General features: G+C 56.2%; 1 protein-coding gene across 2 annotated transcripts; it reads left to right on the plus strand.

Annotated features, from left to right (window-relative positions):
* The first annotated feature begins 7,045 nt into the window (after positions 1–7,045).
* Positions 7,046–15,790, plus strand: EFNA3 (ephrin A3). 2 transcript variants are annotated; one of them, XM_010954078.2, is made up of 5 exons: positions 7,048–7,272; positions 13,306–13,619; positions 14,108–14,173; positions 14,361–14,438; positions 14,661–15,790. In XM_010954078.2, exons 1-5 carry the CDS (start codon positions 7,145–7,147, stop codon positions 14,789–14,791), a joined length of 717 nt encoding a protein of 238 aa, XP_010952380.2. In that variant the 5' UTR covers positions 7,048–7,144; the 3' UTR covers positions 14,792–15,790. The 2 variants fall into 2 exon arrangements, with proteins under 2 accessions (XP_074205619.1, XP_010952380.2); XM_074349518.1 differs by lacking the exon at positions 14,361–14,438 and having other exon boundaries at positions 7,046–7,272.
* The last annotated feature ends 2,076 nt before the right edge of the window (positions 15,791–17,866 follow it).

Consider the following 17,866-nt stretch of genomic DNA (forward strand, 5'->3'; position numbering starts at 1 on the left):
GAGGCGTGTTCCGGGGCGCGGTTCCAGGAGGCTAGGCAGATCTGCAAGTTTTGGGGCGTCACCGATCTCCCCTAAACTCAGTGGCGCTAGATGGCCGTGGGTGCGGCCCTCAATTTGCTGGGCCTGTCCTAGTCTCTCCCAAACCATCCGAAAACTCCCCTCATCTTTGCATCACTCTGTCTCGCCGTGTCTCTCGAAAACCTGAGAGCCTGAGTCTCCGACCTGCATCCTGCTCCACACTCTCTGGGGTTGAAAATATTTCCCTAGAGGCTAAACTCTGAAGTTTTGGTCTTTTTATGTAACCCCTCCCTTTTTTCTTCTACCCTGTCATTAATTCCTTCCTTCCTTTCCTTATTCATTCATTCAGCAAATTGTGAGCTCCCAGCGCGTCCTTCTTTTCAGTTCGCCACACCAGCTGGGGTCGGGGGGATCCCCAGCGGTGACGCAGTTGGAGAAGGGCACGCTGAGTTCCAAATAACCAGTAGAATCCCGGGGCCTGGGGCATGAGGTCATCAGCGGTGATGCCCATTGGTTCAGGCCTGGACGAGGAGGGGGTCCCCATAGCAACCGACGGTGCGTCCGAGCGTAACCTGGAGAGTGGTCTTTGCTAGTGCTTCAAAGGCAGCTTGGGTGGTGCTTGGGATGGGGGCGGGGACGCGGCGGTGGGGCTATGTTTCCCAGGTCCCGCAGCCCTAGCCCAACCAAGCACTCATTTTTCTTGAGATCCTTTTTCTTACTCAAAGCAATGGTCAGTGCCACTTAACCCAGGAAGCTTAGGAGGGGAGTATTGGCAACAGCGTTGGGGTCCTGAGTGCAGAGCTGTCGCCACCCAGAATGTTAATTCTGAGATCCTCGCGTTCATCTGCATATCGTCTGCATCTCATTTGCATTCTCTTCGTTTAAGGTCAAATTGGGCAGACATCTCCACATCCCCCAGCTCTGTCGCTTGTCTGTATCCCAAATCTATCTCTTAGTGGCTCTCTAATTTACCTCTCAGTCATCCAGTTTCTTACCCCACCTCTCCTCCCAGACTCCAGTCTGTCCAGGGGTGGGAGGGGGCACAGACCAACTAAAGGAGAAAGGATAAGGAGTCTGCCTCTTCCTCTGGATGTTCTGCGACAGATGGGGAGAGCTGGTCTGTACTGCCTGGAGACTAAATTGGCAAAGCAAATGGTAGGGGGAGGTGCCCCAGGCTGGGTTGAGGGTCTCCAGGCCCAAATCACCCACGTGCCCAGCAGGGTGCTGGAACAAGGGATGCTTGCTTCCAGTGAGAGGCAGGCCTGCCCACCTGTCTGGTGCCAGGGCAGCTTCCTTCCTCCAATTAAGCACTAATGAGGTGTCATTAACCCTTACCTTGCCTGCTAGCCCTCAGGTGGTACTCAAATTTATGGTCTCACACTGAGTGAAGAGGGAGAAAGGAGGGCCTTTGAGGAAGCCAAGAGGCAGTAAGGTCAGGGGACCTGGAGACAAGAAGGTGGGGCCAGAGGCATGAGTAACATGCACTGGTTTTGCTCTGTGTGCTTCTGAGGGATTCTAGGTATGGGTGTCCCACTGTCAGAATGCATTTATTCTTCTGTTCATCAATTCAAGAATTATTTATTAAGTACCTCACCTATTCCTACTGACTAACTACCAGGCTGCATGCTAGATGCTGAGGATACACACTTGCACAAGACAGGACCCCTTCCCTTAAGGATTCTTCACATTACTCCAGAAGACAAACTGGCCAACAAATAATTATGATGCCAAGTGCAAATGCAGTTATAGGGCTATGCAGAAAGTGCTGTAGGAACAAGGGAAATGGACTGTCACAGAAAGCTTGAGTTTTGAAGGACAAAATTTATGGAGTGGAGGGGATTTGTAGAACTAATAATGCTTGTGTGTTTGACTAAGTGCGAGCCCATGTTCAGCAGTGTTTTCAGGACTACTGGTGTCTGCCCTCCCAGAACTGTATGTTTTGCATCTGTGTGGACGTGTGTGAGTGTACATGTGAGTTGTCTGGATTTCTCTGTATCTGGAATCCCTTCTCCCAAACACACATTGTGGTTTTATTACAGATCAATGTTTGCTGTGAAGCTCTGGCACAGATTAGCCTGAACCTGCCTAGCCCAGGGGAGGGGAAGAAGAAAACTGATGTTGGCTCTTTGGGAAGTGGTGGGCAGGCACCATCTTCACACCTGGGGACCCAGACCTTGACGACCCAAGTAGCAGCAGGCTGGTCAAAGGAGGCAAGGGCTGGGCCCTAGGTTATGGTAGGGTGTGCCCAGGCCGTAGTCCCCTCTGCCCCTGGCTCCCCATCGGAGATGTGGAGGTTACAGCCACCACTCCCCACCAAGATCTCAGGCCCCCTCCCCCAGCCTGTTCTTCTTCTGTCTGTGGAGGAGCCGGCCGGCTCAGACCTGTCTGCTGGCTCTCTCCCACTGGGAGCGGATCCTTTCCAGGGGACACGAGAGGGCTGGGGAATGCTGGGGCCCACTGGGAGGCCCCAGGAACTCCACCCTGGCCCTCCACAGCTCTCTCCAGCCTGGATTCTCCCCACCCACTCTGGGGTGCCACTTCTCTGGGTTTTGCCCAGACATAGCCATCTTTGCCAGGGAAGCCCTCAACTGACAGGCAGAGGGTAGGGGCTAGAGCTCTGGCACTGAAGACTAGTGTGGGAAGAGGTGGGGTGAAGAGATTGTGATGCTACTCAGAGACCTCTACCCCAATTCCTCCTGGGGTTTCCTTGTAGCTGCTTACTAGAAAGCTAAATTTTGGTGGCAGGAAAGAGACGAGAATGTGGATCTGGGGAGAGTTTTAGGGGAGAGGCTCTGGGGTTTGATGAGAAGGTCACGGACACCTCCTTTCAAACTGTCAAGGATGTGAAATTTTTCGCTGTAACTTCCCCTCCCCCTTATTCCATCTAATCTTTTCCTATCCCATCCCTATTCCCCAAGCCCAAGGTCACCTCTCCCACTATGATGGCTGTTAGAGAGGCGTGGAGATGAGAGAGAACAAATGGAAAATTGAGTCTGGAGCTAGTCTAGGTGGGCAGACCTCAGATAATGATGAGGAGGAGGCCTCCATCCATCAAGCACCTCATAGGTCCTAAACACCGTGCTAAGTGCTTCCCAGACGTGGGTCTTAATCCTCATCACAACCAGTTCTTCGAGGTAGGGTATTATTATCCCGTTTTCTGGATGAGACAGCAATCTCAAAGAAGTGAAGTGACTAGCACAGCCCGTGAATGGCAGAAATGGAATTGGAACCCCAGCCCATCCTGTTAACTGCTAAACCCTACTGCCTTCCTCTTAGATTTTCTCGAAGCTCATTCAGAGGAGGCACATACACACACCTCCAGTGCAACACCCTAGAGATGCCTCTCCATTTCAGGACTCATCTAAGGGATCAGGGCATGACTAGAATCAGAGATTGTTACACCCCGACCTCACCCACCAAGCCCTGCATCCTAACTTCCTGTGTCCTGGACCACACATTAGTGCCCCGTGCTCCCTGCTGTCTGTCACGTGTGTGGTTCCATGTCAACTCATGGACATTAGAGCACCAGGTAGCCATGCTGACACACACATCACACTTGGACATCAGAAGACAAGTGCACTGCCTTCCGTGTTGGCACCCAGGTTTCTCTGTTAGGACCACACCAACAGGCTGCCTGCTCTGGGGCACACACAAGGGCCCTGGGCAAGGTGCAGAACCTGTGAATATTTCATGTCTGGAGCTGGCGGCTGCCTCTCCCGCTCACACAAGTGCCCGATCCTCCCTCTCACAGGCTCCTTGTTTATTTGTTTAATGAATTATTTATCCATGGCCCCCGCCTTCCCCCCTGGCCTCCCCCTCCCCCAGGCCCTAGCCTCCATGATTTATTGAACACAGCTCAGCTCTGTGGTTGCCACCCGATTTCCCGAGAGCCCCATGGGCCACACAGCCTGAGTATTCCCTCTGTCCCAACCCGTTCAGCTCCCAGCTTCCTTGGCCCCAGGGGGACAGGGGCCGGGTAAGGCACTGCGTTCAGAGAACTCCCAGGGGCCTGAGTTCAGTGCCCCTGGAGAGAACATAGCAGCCAGCAGTGTACTGGCAAGCCTGGGGTTGGACGGAAATGTAGGCAGGGCTGCAGGAGAGAAGAAAAGGGGCCTGAGGCCCAGGAGAGAGAGGATCAGCCCCACAGAGAGAACCCCAGCCTCCACAGAGGCCCTCACCCTACAGAGAGGTGCCAGTCCTGGCCCAGGCCTTAGATACCAGTGTTTCAAACTATAGATTGTGAACCATTAAGGTTGATAAAATCAAGGAATCAGTTTTCTGGGTCTTAACAAGCTTTTCGTTTTATTTAAAAATAAATTAAGACTAGAACAGAGGAAAAATATCACAGTGCATCCTCTGCAATAAGGAAAAGTATTGCTTCATGATACTTATTATTTCAGTCATATGTTAATGTATGTATGTGTGTGTATACTGTATTGCAAATGCAAAATATACACCTTGCGGGTCACATATAAGATTTGAGTTACAGTTATAAACAAAGGCCTAGATCCCACTGATGAAGGCCTGAGACTTTCCATGACCCAGATGCCACAGAAAGAGGCCCAGGCTTCAGATCAGGTCCCAGGCATGTGGACAGTGGCCCAGATCTTATATACAGAGACCTAAACCCTAGAGAAGCCCAGACCCCATGAACTGAGGCCTCCTGACAGGCCTAACCATGAGAGCTGGAAGCACACATCCTATATTCAGAACTGCCACATACAGTTGTGCTATTTGTGCAAAGGAGCCACCCAAGGAGTAGTAGGGGCCATCAGCCAAGCTCCCTTACTAAGATGGGGAGACACATAGGGCCACCTCCCACTGAAGAAAGCGATACCTTTGATTTTGCACAAAGGCACCACTAGCCAAGAGATGCACCCTAAGACTGGGTCTGCATAGAGAGGTGGCTTTTCTGATTCACACAAAAGCCAAAGTCAGCCAGTAGCTGATTTAGATAGAGGCCCCAGTAGAGCACCAGATCCCAAGGACAGAGGCTTGGGCCCTATAGAGAGTGTTTCAGAACTTAAAAACCAGTGGCTTAGACCCCATAGAGAGAGTTGTTTAAATCCTATAGGAAAAATAAATCCTATAGAGAGGGCTCCAGATTCTAGAAAGGGCTCAGTTATTATTGGGGGCTGGGGGCTGGGAGTGCTAGATTCTAAGGAGGAGTATCTGAGCCCTATATAAAAGGTCCCAAATCCTTAAGTGGGACCTAGATTCCATACTCAGGTCTTCTAAAATGGAATTTAAAGTCCTAGACCAAACCAGCAAGCTCCCACTCCGAATGAATATGGGCAGCCTCTTTGCCAACCATGGGCCCTACAGAGAAGCGTCCATTTGCAGAGCAGGGATGTGGGTAGGCGAGGAGGTGGCTGGGATTTGTAGCACCTGGAGTAGGCAGCTCAGCATCATTTGGGTGAAACAAATCTCCCTGGGGATGAGGAGCCTTGGGGGAAGGAGCGCTGTTTGCAGTGTCCCCCATTCCCACCCCAAGGGACCTAATTTATTTTCCGGCTCCTGAGAAGGGAGAGATCTCCTGGGATGGAGAGGGGTCCAGGGAGGACAGAACCTGCTCTTGCCTGGCAGTAGCTAGGCACGGGGCCGATTCTGGATGGCACTGCCCCTCCCCTAAATCCAGCAGCTGAGGCTAACTTGTGGTCAGGACCACTGTCTTGCCAACAATAAGCAGATAAAGGGTGCCTCCATGTCCTCTCTCCTGCAGTAAGAAGAAAAGAACATCACACCTGTCACCCTGGGCACAGGTGGTTGGATTGGGAGTCTGGTATGAGACCTGGTCCCCCTGGTCACTCTTAGCCTGAGCCTTTCCATAAAAGGGGATGAGGAGTGGACACCCCCTAGGTCAGGATTCTAGACCCTTTCCCTCAACTTCTACTTCATAGGAAAAGAGAGAAGAGGAGAAAGCAGATCTGAGTGTGAGTGTGTCAAAGGGTGCAGTGGGTTTGTGTGTGAGTCACTGTGTGCGTGCATGTGTCTGGGTGTGTGCATCTATGTCTCTGTGCACCTAATCCCTGTGTTTCTAGATCTCTAGTTGCCTGATAGTACCTTTACCTATGTGTTCCTCTGAGGGGTTATCTGTGTGTCTGTATGTCTGTGTCAGATGCCTTCATTTCTATGTTCTCTGCCTCTAGGTGTCTGTGCCTTTTCTTTTGAATGTGTGTGTGTAATGTCTGGGTTTGGATGTCACTGTGAGAACAATGACTATGATGAGAGCTGGAACCCAAGGTGCTCTGCCCTCTGCCCTCCTGTCAGCGTCTGTGAGAGTAGGAGTGAGAATGCCTGGGGACACCATTGGCTGAGCTGGGAGGGGGCCCTGGTTGAGTGTGAGTCAAGAATCCTTTGTAGATGTCCAAGGAAAGCCTGTTCAGCTCTAGCTGACTCTCTCCTTAGTCCCTCCTCCCCCTTGGGCTGTGGACTGCCAAAGGCCCTTCCAGCATCCAGTACTGACATTCTTGGGAGCTGAGCTTCTCCACGCTACCTCCAAGAAAAACAAGCTTCAAGCTCAGCTGGGGGCTTCAGGTCAACAGCTGTCAGGTTCTTAGTGCCAGCTGAGGGCTCCTCTGGCCACCCTCTAGCACCCACCTGTCTCCTCAGGCACATGGGAAAAGGGGCTCAGAGGGAGCAGAGGACCAGATTGTTCAGAAAGGATGGGGTCTAGTTCTACTTATTAAGTGGTCCTGGACCCCCAGCTTCTTTTCAAGTCTCCTTCACTCCATCCCAGAAATGAATGTTCACAGGAGATTCAGATCCCTGTCTTGGCCTCCCTAATCCTTCTCATGGGAACTCGACTAGGGAGCAGAAGGCCCAGGACGGGCAACAGCAAATTAAACCTAAGAGGGAGAGGCGAGGAGCGATAGGGTTGTTCCTGAGGGGGCAGCACGGTCCTCACCTCCCACGCGCCACGCGCGCTCCGAGCCCCAGCGGGGCGGAGCCTGGCGGGAGCGCGCCAGGGGCGGGGCTTCGGGGGCGCGCCCGGGAAGGCGGAGGACCGGGCAGGGGGCGTGGCCTAAGGCTCGGGGGCCGGCGGCGGCGGCAGCAGGGAGCTGGGAAGCAAGAAGCCGGGAGCGCGGGGCTCAGTCGGGGGGCGGCGGCGGCGGCGGCTCCGGGGATGGCGGCGGCTCCTCTGCTGCTGCTGCTGCTGCTTGTGCCCGTGCCGCTGCTGCCGCTGCTGGCCCAGGGGCCCGGGGGGGCGCTGGGAAACCGGCATGCGGTGTACTGGAACAGCTCCAACCAGCAGTGAGTCGGGGACCCAGGGAGCCCGGGCGTCCCGCGTCAATGAGAAGGGGAGGCCCGGGAAGTCCTGGGGGAACCTGGGGTGGGAGTCCTGAGAGACCACAGCTAGGGGCTAGGAGGCGAGGGAGAGGGGGACACACTCTGTGGGCGTCTATGAAACTCGGGGAGGGGGGATGCCTGAAAGAGGTTAAGGTATAGTAACCAGGGCTTGGGCCGTGCGGAGGAGGCTTCTCGGGTACACCCCACCCAACCTTGGCTTCTCTCCACACTCGCCTCTGGAATAGCTCACCCTTCCCGATAGTCCCCTCATCTTCAACCCCTTCGGCCGGTCTGGGGTTTGGGAGTACCAGTGTGCTGGGAATAGGCCGCCGCACCTGGGGGGCCCAGGGATGACCTGTTTTCAGCTATGAGGGTTTCCAGGGGTTCTGTCTATGATTCTTGCTTTTAAAAGTGGGATTTAGAGCTGAGGCAAGGAGTCCGTCCGACCCAGCACCTCCTCAGAACGAAAGCGAATTGGCTGCCCTGATTGTATGGATAAGATCCACTGGGGTGAACTGGGGTTGGGTCGCCAAGTTAGGGGGCTTTGGAGGTGCTGCTTCGTTAGGATGGGAACATGGGGCACTGGCGAAAGGGAGGGAGGCAAGGAGATGTCGGCGTGTCACACACGCACACACACGCCCGGGCTGGGGACAGCGTGTGGCTCCAAGTGTGAGCAGGAGTGCGCGGCTGTCAGTGTGCGTGTGTCTGAATGTGTGATTTGTGTGTCTGCGTCGGAGATCGTCTGGGGGTGGGAGCGGGCGACGGGTCGGGGAGGGGGCTGCGGTCACTGTCCGCGTGGTCGGCCCCGTCTCGGCTGGGGTGGCTGTCGGCGCCGCCGCGGTCTGGGCGGGTGTCAGGGCGGCCCTGTGGTTTCCCGGGGTGTGTGGCTCAGCGGCTGGGTGCCGGCTGCGGGTCCAGCTCCTCATTCTGCTCAGCCCTTGCTGCCCTTGTCTTCTCCTCTCCGCCAAGCCACCGTATATATCACCCTGGCCGCCTCCGTGTGTGTCTGTGCGTTGGGGGGATCCCTGGGGACACAGGGGTCACTGTCACACCTGCTCAGGCGGCAGCGGCGGCACTGCCCCTGGCTCCCCACTCCGGGGGGCGACTCAGGAGCAAATGGCGAGGCCCCAAGGGAGAGGGCAGGGAGGGTCGGGCGGCCGCGACCCCCCAACCTCCTGGGGGAGGGGCTGCCGCTTGCTGCTCCGCTCTTTGTTGTTTGGGGCTCTGCGCCTCCCCCTCTCTGCCTCCTTGCGCCCGGAGTGTCAGACTGGGGGTGGGGATGAGCCAACGACGCCCCCTTCTCGCTTCCCATGGAAACCTCGGGGGTGGGGATATGGCCCCTCCTCCCCGGAGCGGGACTCAGAGAACTCCGGGGGGCGCTGGGGGCTGACTCTCCTGTTCTGTCTAGCTCATCCCCCTCCCAAAGACTCACACGTCCGCCCCCCGCCCCGCTAGAGTCTGGCGGGGAGTGGAGACCATGCAGGTGAGGGACCCTGGGTTTCCCACCATCAGGGCACCACCACGTTCTTAAGGGAAACCCGGAGCCGGGGATGCAGGAATAGCGGGGGATGGGGGAAGAGGGGATGTTGCAGATCGGGATCCCCTCCCCCGCATACACCTGGCCGCAGGTGAAAGTCCTGGGAAGGGGGTGGGGGAACCCGTGTTCCGAGAGCTCCTTTCTGTCTTCCCTGCTCCCCCGCAGGTCTGGACCGGCAGAGATGAGAGGGGGCGCGTACCGGGCCGGGAGGCCGCCGCCGCCCCCGCCTCGCTTCCTCCGCCTTTGTTGCCGCTGCGCCCGGGCTCCCCGGCTCCCTCACTGCGGCAGCCGCGGCCCCATAAATCGTGAGAGCGACGTGCTCCGGAGCCGGGAGTGGAGAGGGCCAGGGAGCTGGGGGCGGGGCCGGGCCGAGCCACAGGCTCCCGCGCCCCCTCCCCCCGGTCACGTGAGCTGGGCTCCTAGCTCTTACCCCCCTCACGTGCCGAGGGTCTCTGTCCCTGGGGGTCACGTGGGGAGGGTCTTAAGACCCCACCTCCTGGGGTCACGTGGGTGGGTGCTGGTGGGACACGTGCAGTGGCCTCTTTGACCGACCTGGGGGCAGTGCCCTACACATCGACCATGATCTGGCCCCCTACCCTCCACTCACCCCCTCCTTTTGGTCCTCTGGAATAGGCGAGACTTGTTCCCAACCTGACCTAGAAACTAGGGATGGGGGACCTATGCTGGAGGAAAGCATGAGAATGTGAGGTCGAGGGATTCCCTGAGCCGGGATTAGAATTGCAGGGGGTAGGATAGGCCGATGGCCAAATACCTGCGCCCAGGCCTGTGCTTCATTTCTTTGCAGAACTGAGCAAGTGTGTTGGTATTCTCCCCTATCTCAAGAGGCCTCAGGAACATCTTTCTCTAGGCTGTCTGCCTGTCTCTTTATCTGTGAAATGTTTCTGTTGCTTATCTCTCATTCATACATTCACTCAACAAATATTTATCGAGGCTCTTCTACGTCCCTGTTGATTTTTTTTCTCCCTGTCCCCGAATCTCTGCCTTGAACCCTTTCCCTGTCCCTAATATTCTCCTTTGCGTCTCTCGGTCTCCGTCTTTGCTGTCTGTGGGCCTCTCTGGAGCGGCCTCTACGATTCTCCCTTTCTCCAAATCTCTCTCCGTTCTCATTCTCTTCCCTCTCTCTCGATTCTGGATCCCCCTCTCCCGCTGTGTCTCACTCCTTTTCCCCTTTCAGTGAATCCGATCTCTGTTCATCTCCGCTCTCGGTGTGCGTCTCCCTCTCACTTGGTTTCTGTGTGTCTCGCTTTCGGCGGGTCTCTCGCTCTTCTCCGCCGCTGCAGATCAATAAACCTTCGCCGCCGCCGCCTCTGCCTCTGTCGCAGGGAGGAGGGGCGGGGATGTGGGGCGCGCTGATTCTCTCCCACCCGACGCCGGCCGGAGAAGCCCGGGGCCCAGTCCCCGGCTGGCAAGACCCAGTCCAGCTGCGCGCGGAGTCAGAGGGCGCCGGAGGGGTGCGGGGGTGTCAGCGTGCACACGCGGCCCCGCGAGCGTTCCCGCCACCCACCCACCCAGCCCAGGCGCGCGGACCCCACGCCGCGCACACGTGGTCCAGCCTCGCCTGCTGGAGCTAGCGGCGCGCGGCCACGGGGGCGCGCGCTAGAGGGGAGGAGAACCAGGGTCCGATGTCTTTATCCCTCCTCCACTTCCTTAGCTCTACATCCTGGCGTCTAGGGGTGGGGGCAGGGATTTAACAAGTTCAGGATCCCTTGGGATCCTTTCACTACTCCCTGGTCTTGTTAGACACCCTGTTTACATGCCCCTAATTGCCCCGGGGGGAGAGGTTTGCTCCTTCCCCGCTCCCCCGCCGCCCACCCAACCAGGCTCGAGCAGGTGGGGTACTCAAGGAGTGAAAGGCAGGGGTCGGAATGCGCACCGGGGGCGGCGAGAGCCCGGAGAGATGAAATAATGGGATGAGGTGGGCATCCCCTCCAGGTGGGCAGTGTTGACACTCGCCTTTCTGCGAGAGAAGTGGGAGGCCAGTAGAGGATGAAGTGAGGAAGAATAGAGAACTATTCGAAGGGGCAGGCACAACCCAGTTCCCTGATCCCAGCCTGCCCCCTCCTCCCGCAGGGCGGGGGTTGGGCGTGTGTCTCTAGGTTAAGGAGGTGCGGCCCTGGAGGAGGGGCTCGCTGTGGAGCTAGGCCAGGGCCTAGCGGCACCACCCTCTTCACTGCCAAGGCTGGGAGGATGACAGATTCAGTTTAAGGGCCCAAGCCAAGCTGCCACCCCAGGTCTCCCAGGAGTTGTAGCTGGGGATTCCTAGCATCCAGCCCTTCTGCCCCCTGCCCACCAAATACCATCTGGGCACAGCCCTTCACAGGCAGTTCTTTCTCCCAAATGCCTGGCTTGGAGGGGTGGCATTTCAGGGGCTGTTCCTGCCACCCAGGGATAAGTAAGTGGTGGCTTCTCTTCACTTGTGGTCACTCAGCAACCTTCCTATAAAGCTAGTCCCCTCCCTCCGTGTTGAGGAAACTAAGGTACCTGTAGGAATAGCTCTGGCTTTGGTTTACTCCCTGCTGGATCAGGGTGTGTTGCGGGGAAACTGGGCAATGCCCTAGAAAGGTGCTACTTCAGAGCAGGGCTGGAAACCTGGGTGAGGCTCAAGGATAGAGGCCCCACTGTGGCTGTGCAGCTACTCCAGGTCTGGCACCCTACCACCGGTGGCCCCCTCCTCAAAGCCTGTGGGGAGGAACAGTAGACTTTGGACTTGGGGATAGAGAGGCAAACCTTGGGTGGTGGCTGGGAGCCAGGCCTGGTCTAACCCGTTTTCCTGCTCCCAATGCCCTAGGCCAAGACTCCTGCCCACCTGAGTGCCAGGGCCAGGGAGGAGTCAGAGTGACCCATCACTCCCATGGGAACTGAGTGGGGCTGGTGGCATTCATGATGACTCAGAAAGGCTGTGCCCATTCTTACTGAAGTGCTGAAGCACCAGCTCTTACCTATGAGCCATTGTGCTATGCTTGGAAGGGAGTGTATGGGGGGGGTACAGCCAAGGTACAAGCCAAGAGGAGGGACCCTCAAGACCCTACCCCATGCAGAGACCTCCAAGCTTGTTTCTCTAATGGGTCTAATTACTGTTTGTGGAACTGGGAGGTGCCTGGCAACATTGGGAGCCAGTCTCTCCCCTCAGGGAGTTCCCAGAGACCAGGGACCCCAGTGATTTGACATTTTGCCCAGCACCCTATGCCTTCCTGTGTTCACCACAGTCCTCTCTCTCTGCCAAGGTGTGTGCATTCCTATGCTAAGGAAATCAGGGGAAACTCTTGCCTACTTCTCTGAGTTTCTTTCTCCATTCAGATGTTTCCCCCATCCCCACACCACTCAGTACCACCATCAGGGACATTAAGACCAGCACTTTGATGGTAACTAGCAAGGCAAGTGGGGATTACAAGGGACCCAGCATCTGCTTTTCTGCCCATAGAAAGATCAGGGAAGTAAGAGACACAGCCATCTTGTCTGGGCACTATGCCCACCACTCTGCCCAGCATCATGAAGGGGGCATTGGTGCCCAGGTTGAGGAAGGAGGTGTATAGAGACGGAGTTTTGGCTGATTGGCATGACACTGTTTAGAGCCGTGGTGTTGAGTCCTTTAGTTCCCTGATCTCTTGTGTCACATTATTGGGGATCTAATTGTCGGTGGCCTCAGGGTGGAGGTCAGTGGGACTTAAGATACAGAGGCCAGTCATACTGTAGAGAGCATGTGCCAGTATGTGTTTATGGGAGGGGCAGGAGAGAGCTTGAGATTACTGGGGTCAACCAATACTAGCATGCACACATACCACCTAGCTTTACTATGTGTATGCCGCCTATGTGGGGGCGGTGGACATATTTGTGTGTGCGCCATAGAACTTATGCGTGTATATGCATGAAGCCTCCATACATGCGTATGTGAGGGCAGGTCCTGTCGGACTGGCCTCGGGGGTGGACTGCCAGCAGCAGGAAAGCATGCTGGGAGAGGCGATGGACTGTGTGCATCCCTCCGAAGGGATTCCTCCCACTTTCACCCTTCCCTTCCCTTCCTTCTATCCCTCCTCCCGTCTAGTGAATTATGGTGGGTGGACGGAGGAAATCCGGGCCTGGGTCTAGGAGTCGCAGGGGCCCGCGCCGTTTCTGTGGTAACCAAAGCATACGTTCCCTTCTTCCCTCCACCCTTCTCCCCCGCCTCTTTTCCTTTGGAGGCCGGCTGGGCTTCCCTGCGCCTTTGCTACCCTCTGGTGGCCACCGGGAGAAGGGCAGAACAAGGAGTGGGCCGGGAAGGGTAGTGCGGGAACTGGCGGCACTAGGGCCCTGGGGACAGAGACAGGGACTGAGAAGAGAGGAAGCTCAGAAGAAAAAGCCGGGAGGCTCCTAAGACCCTGGGGAAGGTCTGCGGAGCGGTGAGGTGGAAAGCGGCCTGGCTTTGGGTTTTTTTCTCTCTGACCCGCTTCCTTTCCCCACAGCCTGCGGCGAGAGGGCTACACGGTGCAGGTGAATGTGAACGATTATCTGGATATTTACTGCCCGCACTACAACAGCTCAGGGGTGGGCCCCGGGGCGGGGCCAGGGCCCGGAGGCGGGGCGGAGCAGTACGTACTGTATATGGTGAGCCGGGCGGGCTACCGCACCTGCAACGCCAGCCAAGGCTTCAAGCGCTGGGAGTGCAACCGACCGCACGCCCCCCACAGCCCCATCAAGTTCTCGGAGAAGTTCCAGCGCTACAGCGCCTTTTCTCTGGGCTACGAGTTCCATGCGGGCCACGAGTACTACTACATCTGTGAGTGTCGGGCGGCGGGCGGGGGCGGGGCCTAAGAGAGTCGTAGTGTTGGCCAGGGGGTGGAGTCCCGAGGGGCCGGGGGCGGTCCGACGCGGCAGGCACAAGGTCTCCGTCAGTAGGAATGATAGGAGTGATACCTCGGGATGAGGCGTGGGTCCTGCGGCCTTCGGGGTTCTAGCTCAGACAGGGTCATGAGGTTAGGGAAGGAGTTTAGTGACAATCTGAAGTTTGGGTCGCAGAGTCACTTTCTGTGAGAGACATTCCAGGGGGCGGGATCTCAGGGGTCATTGTTTCTTGAGGGGCGGGACCCAAGGGGTTTCTAAGGCAGACGGCGGAGCCACCCAACCAATGTCCAAAGGGTGGAGGAAGTTCTGAAGGACACTACCCAAGAGGGGCAGTTTGGAGGGGGAGAGAAGGAGAGTTTCTGAGCGAGGAGGGCATGGGGTGTAAATCTGGAGAAAGGGACTCAGGCCCAGTCTCTTCTCCAGCCACGCCCACCCACAACCTGCACTGGAAGTGTCTGAGGATGAAGGTGTTCGTCTGCTGCGCCTCCAGTGAGTATAATCGGCTCCCAGCTGCGACCCCATCCTCAGCTCCCCTGCTTTGGGGCTCCCCTGGCTTCCTGGGGGTGGGGGCGGAGAGCACAGGCGAGGGGGACTCGCTCCCCAGCTGTAGCAGAGGGAGGGGATCCTGGCCCTGACTCTTCCCCTCCTCTCTCCCCACCCGCACCCCACCCCGCAGCATCGCACTCCGGGGAGAAGCCGGTCCCCACTCTCCCCCAGTTCACCATGGGCCCTAATGTGAAGATCAACGTGCTGGGTGAGTCTGCGCAGCGCCCTCTGGTGGCCACTGCTGGAACCGCAGCCCCCTCCCCAGTGCCTGCTCACCTTGCATGTCTTTCCCCCGGGGGCACCGATCCTCCCCACCCCGTGGTCACGTCCCCCCCTCCACTGCTACTGCTGCTGCCGCTGCCGCTGCCGCGTGCCCCCACCCCGGCGCGCAGCCCAACCCTCACCAGTCTGTCTATTAATCTCTCCACAGAAGACTTTGAGGGAGAGAACCCCCAGGTGCCCAAGCTTGAGAAGAGCATCAGCGGGACCAGCCCCAAGCGGGAACACCTGCCCCTGGCGGTGGGCATCGCCTTCTTCCTTATGACACTCTTGGCCTCCTAGCTCTGCCCCTTCCCTTAACAGGGAGAGATGGGGCGAGGCTGGGACAGAGCTGGGAGCCTTTGGCCTCTCCAAGGGAAGCCTAGTCGTGGGCTCTAGACCCCTCCTCCGATGGCTTGAAGTGGGGTCTGCACCATGCATCTGTGCCCGCCCCTTCTGCCCCCTCCCCCTCGTAGGGCACTGCAGTGGACCGGGTGCAGGGACAGCCACGGGTCCCAGGTGGCCTTGTGGCTCTGGTAATGTTTGGTACCAAACCGGGGGGCCATAAAGGGTAGTGCTCAGGACTGCCTGCCCCCTGGTACCTTTCTCTGACCCCTGGTGCCCTCCTCCTTTGTCCCGCCAGAGAGACAGGTGTGCCCCAGAGAGAGCAAATCGAAGCATGGGAGACACCCTCATCACTCTCTTCCAGGGGCAGAACATGGGGAGGGGACTAGATGGGCGAGGGGGTGGCACCGTCCGCTGCCCCCTTCCCCTGTTTACAGCAATAAGCACGTCCTCCTCCCCCCACTCCCACTCCCAGGATTGTGGTTTGGATTGAATCCAAGTTTACAAGTTAGACACCCCTTGGGGGGTGGGCAGTGGACAAGGGTGACAAGGGGTGGGCATTGGGGTGCCAGGCAGGCATGTACAGACTCTATATCTCTATATATAATGTACAGACGGACAGAGTCCCTCCCCCTCGTTAACCTCCTGACCTTCCTTGACTTCCCCTTCCAGCTTCAGACCCCTTCCCCACCAGGCTAGGCCCCCCCACTGGGGGACCCCCTGGCCCCTTTTGTCTTCTGTGAAGACAGGACCTATGCAACGCACAGACACTTTTGGAGACCGTGAGACAACAACGTCCCCTCCCCTCCAGCCCTGAGCCAGGACTCAACTCCCAAGACCCTGCCCTGCCCATCCTCTGTGGTCCCCACCCATCCTCCTGGGCCTTTTTCAAGTGCTTTGGCTGTGACTTTCATACTCTGCTCTTAGTCTAAAAAAATAAACTGGAGATAAAAATAACTGAGTGTGTGTGATTTCCAGGGTCCATCACCTTTCTGTACACTGCTTAAATAAACCCCACAGGTCACAGGGCCTGGGGAGGGGAGGGGACTCTGGGGCCAAAGGGTCAACTGAACACCTTGTTCTGTAGCTCATCTCCTCTAAGGAGGCAGCTCTGTGTGGAAGGAGAAACAGGAGTTTCTAAGCTGGGCCTGGATGACTTTGGTCAACCTCTTAGAGCCTCAAGTATCTCATCAGGAAGTTTGGGTTCTAATATATCTTTCACAGGGCTGGTGTCAAGATTAAATGGCAGAGGGAGTATAAGGCTCAGTCAGTGATGGTTTTCTCCTTTTCTTCCCATTCGATTCTGTAACCAGAGGTTTTTGACTGGGGTCTGTGGATTTCAGGGGGGCTGTGAACCTAGATAGGAAAAAATATATATATATCTTTATTTTTACTCTCCTGTAACTGAAATTTAACATCCTCTTATGTACTTGGGCAATGAGCCGCAATAGTTTTAAGAGTGCCTGTGACTTTGTAACTAACAGAAATCACAGATGTGTTCAGACTGCGTTATAGTTTTTGAAGATATCTCAAAATATAATTTACTCTCATCACTCCTTTGAAATAACCGTAGTTGTTAGATCTTGTTTCTAATGTGTTAATAAAGAAGCATATATATTACTATACCCCAAAAATGTAAATGTTTTGATGACTGTGTTTCAATATAATTGGTTTTCTTTATAATCCTTTGTAATTTTTTTTTTTCATTTAAAACATTGTGGCCAAAAGTCTGAGAGTTTGCTGGTGCTGGGGCCACACATAATACAGCACCCTGCATCCGTCAGGAGAGTGGGGGACAGAAGGCAAAAGACGGGACAGTGACGAAGCAGGCAAAGGCCTCTTCTCAGGAGCCATAGCCCCACCCAGGCTGGGTGAGGTCAGGGTTATACAGGTGGGCACCTTGGGGGTAGGGGGAGGATACCAATAGGGGCTAAAAATCTATCCAGGCTTCACTTGCCCATCCAAGTGCCCTGGCCCAGGGAGGGAGGGCCTTTTTCCTCATTGCCAAGCTGTGTACTCTTAGGACTCCATCCCAACTGAGTTCTCTAATCGGCACTGTGTGGACAGGCTGGGTCCTGGGTGAGTGCCCCTCCTGTGTGCCCGTGGCTCTTGCCAGCTGCCTTGTGAATCTCTGGGTGGTAGGCACTGTGTCTTCTCTCCCTCTGTATTAAGAAAATATGGGAACTGGAATTTCAGCTGGACCCTGGAGAGGGTAGGTTTCCTGCTGGCAGAGCAGGGAGGAGTGGGGGTGGGAGGGCAGGTCCTGGCCCTGTCTGAGGGCCCTAGTCTGAGGCTCCCTACCTGGAGACAAGACTTGAAAATGTCGGCTCATTCATCCAATCTTTCATGGCTTCCAACGACATTTATTGAGCACCTGCTGAGTGCCAGGCTCTACCTTGGGTACTGGGGATACAAGAAACCATGTAGCCTCAGATAAGCTCATAATTTAACATACGTGAAGAGGAAACAGTAAGTAACGTACACACATATGACAATATAACCGGGTGTAACGTGGTTCAATGCCAGGAGGCTGTGGGAACAAGAAGAAAAAAGCACACTCTTGCCTGGGAACACAGGAGGAGGCACACATAGCTGGTGCCCTACTGGGCAGTCTCGAGGGCCTTGAAGGCTGAAGAGTGTGGGTCTGTCCCTTAAAGGAGCCTTGGCAGTGGACACAGACTGCAGGCTTCCTCAAATCCCAGGGCTACCTGGGGCAGGGCTTGACCAGCTAGGAAGGGGAGGGCCTACTGGGTCCAAAAATCCAAGAATAGGAACACTGCAAAAGGGCCAGGCAGTTGGGAGCAAGAACTAGACCAAACCAGCTTCCATTTACTGAGTGCCTACTACGTGCCAGGCTCCGTGCCCAGTGCTTTATGTGCACTGTGAGCATCGTGCCCTTGGAAGCCTTACTATCCCAATAGCACAGATGGGAAAACTTGATGGTCTAAGAGGCTATGTCCCTTGACCAGGGCCACACAGCCTGGTAAGGCTGGCATTCAAAGTGGGTCTCACTGGCACCATGCTCTGACCATT

This window comes from Camelus bactrianus, chromosome 21, assembly GCF_048773025.1.
Source record: "Camelus bactrianus isolate YW-2024 breed Bactrian camel chromosome 21, ASM4877302v1, whole genome shotgun sequence".
NCBI lineage: Eukaryota > Metazoa > Chordata > Mammalia > Artiodactyla > Camelidae > Camelus > Camelus bactrianus.

Bases quoted from the DNA above. Each gene is read 5' to 3' on its own strand.
- EFNA3 (XM_010954078.2), top strand. From the start codon at position 7,145: ATGGCGGCGGCTCCTCTGCTGCTGCTGCTGCTGCTTGTGCCCGTGCCG. The intron at 7,273-13,305 runs GTGAGTCGGGGA...CTTTCCCCACAG, and splicing joins TGGAACAGCTCCAACCAGCA to CCTGCGGCGAGAGGGCTACA. The intron at 13,620-14,107 runs GTGAGTGTCGGG...TCTCTTCTCCAG, and splicing joins CCACGAGTACTACTACATCT to CCACGCCCACCCACAACCTG.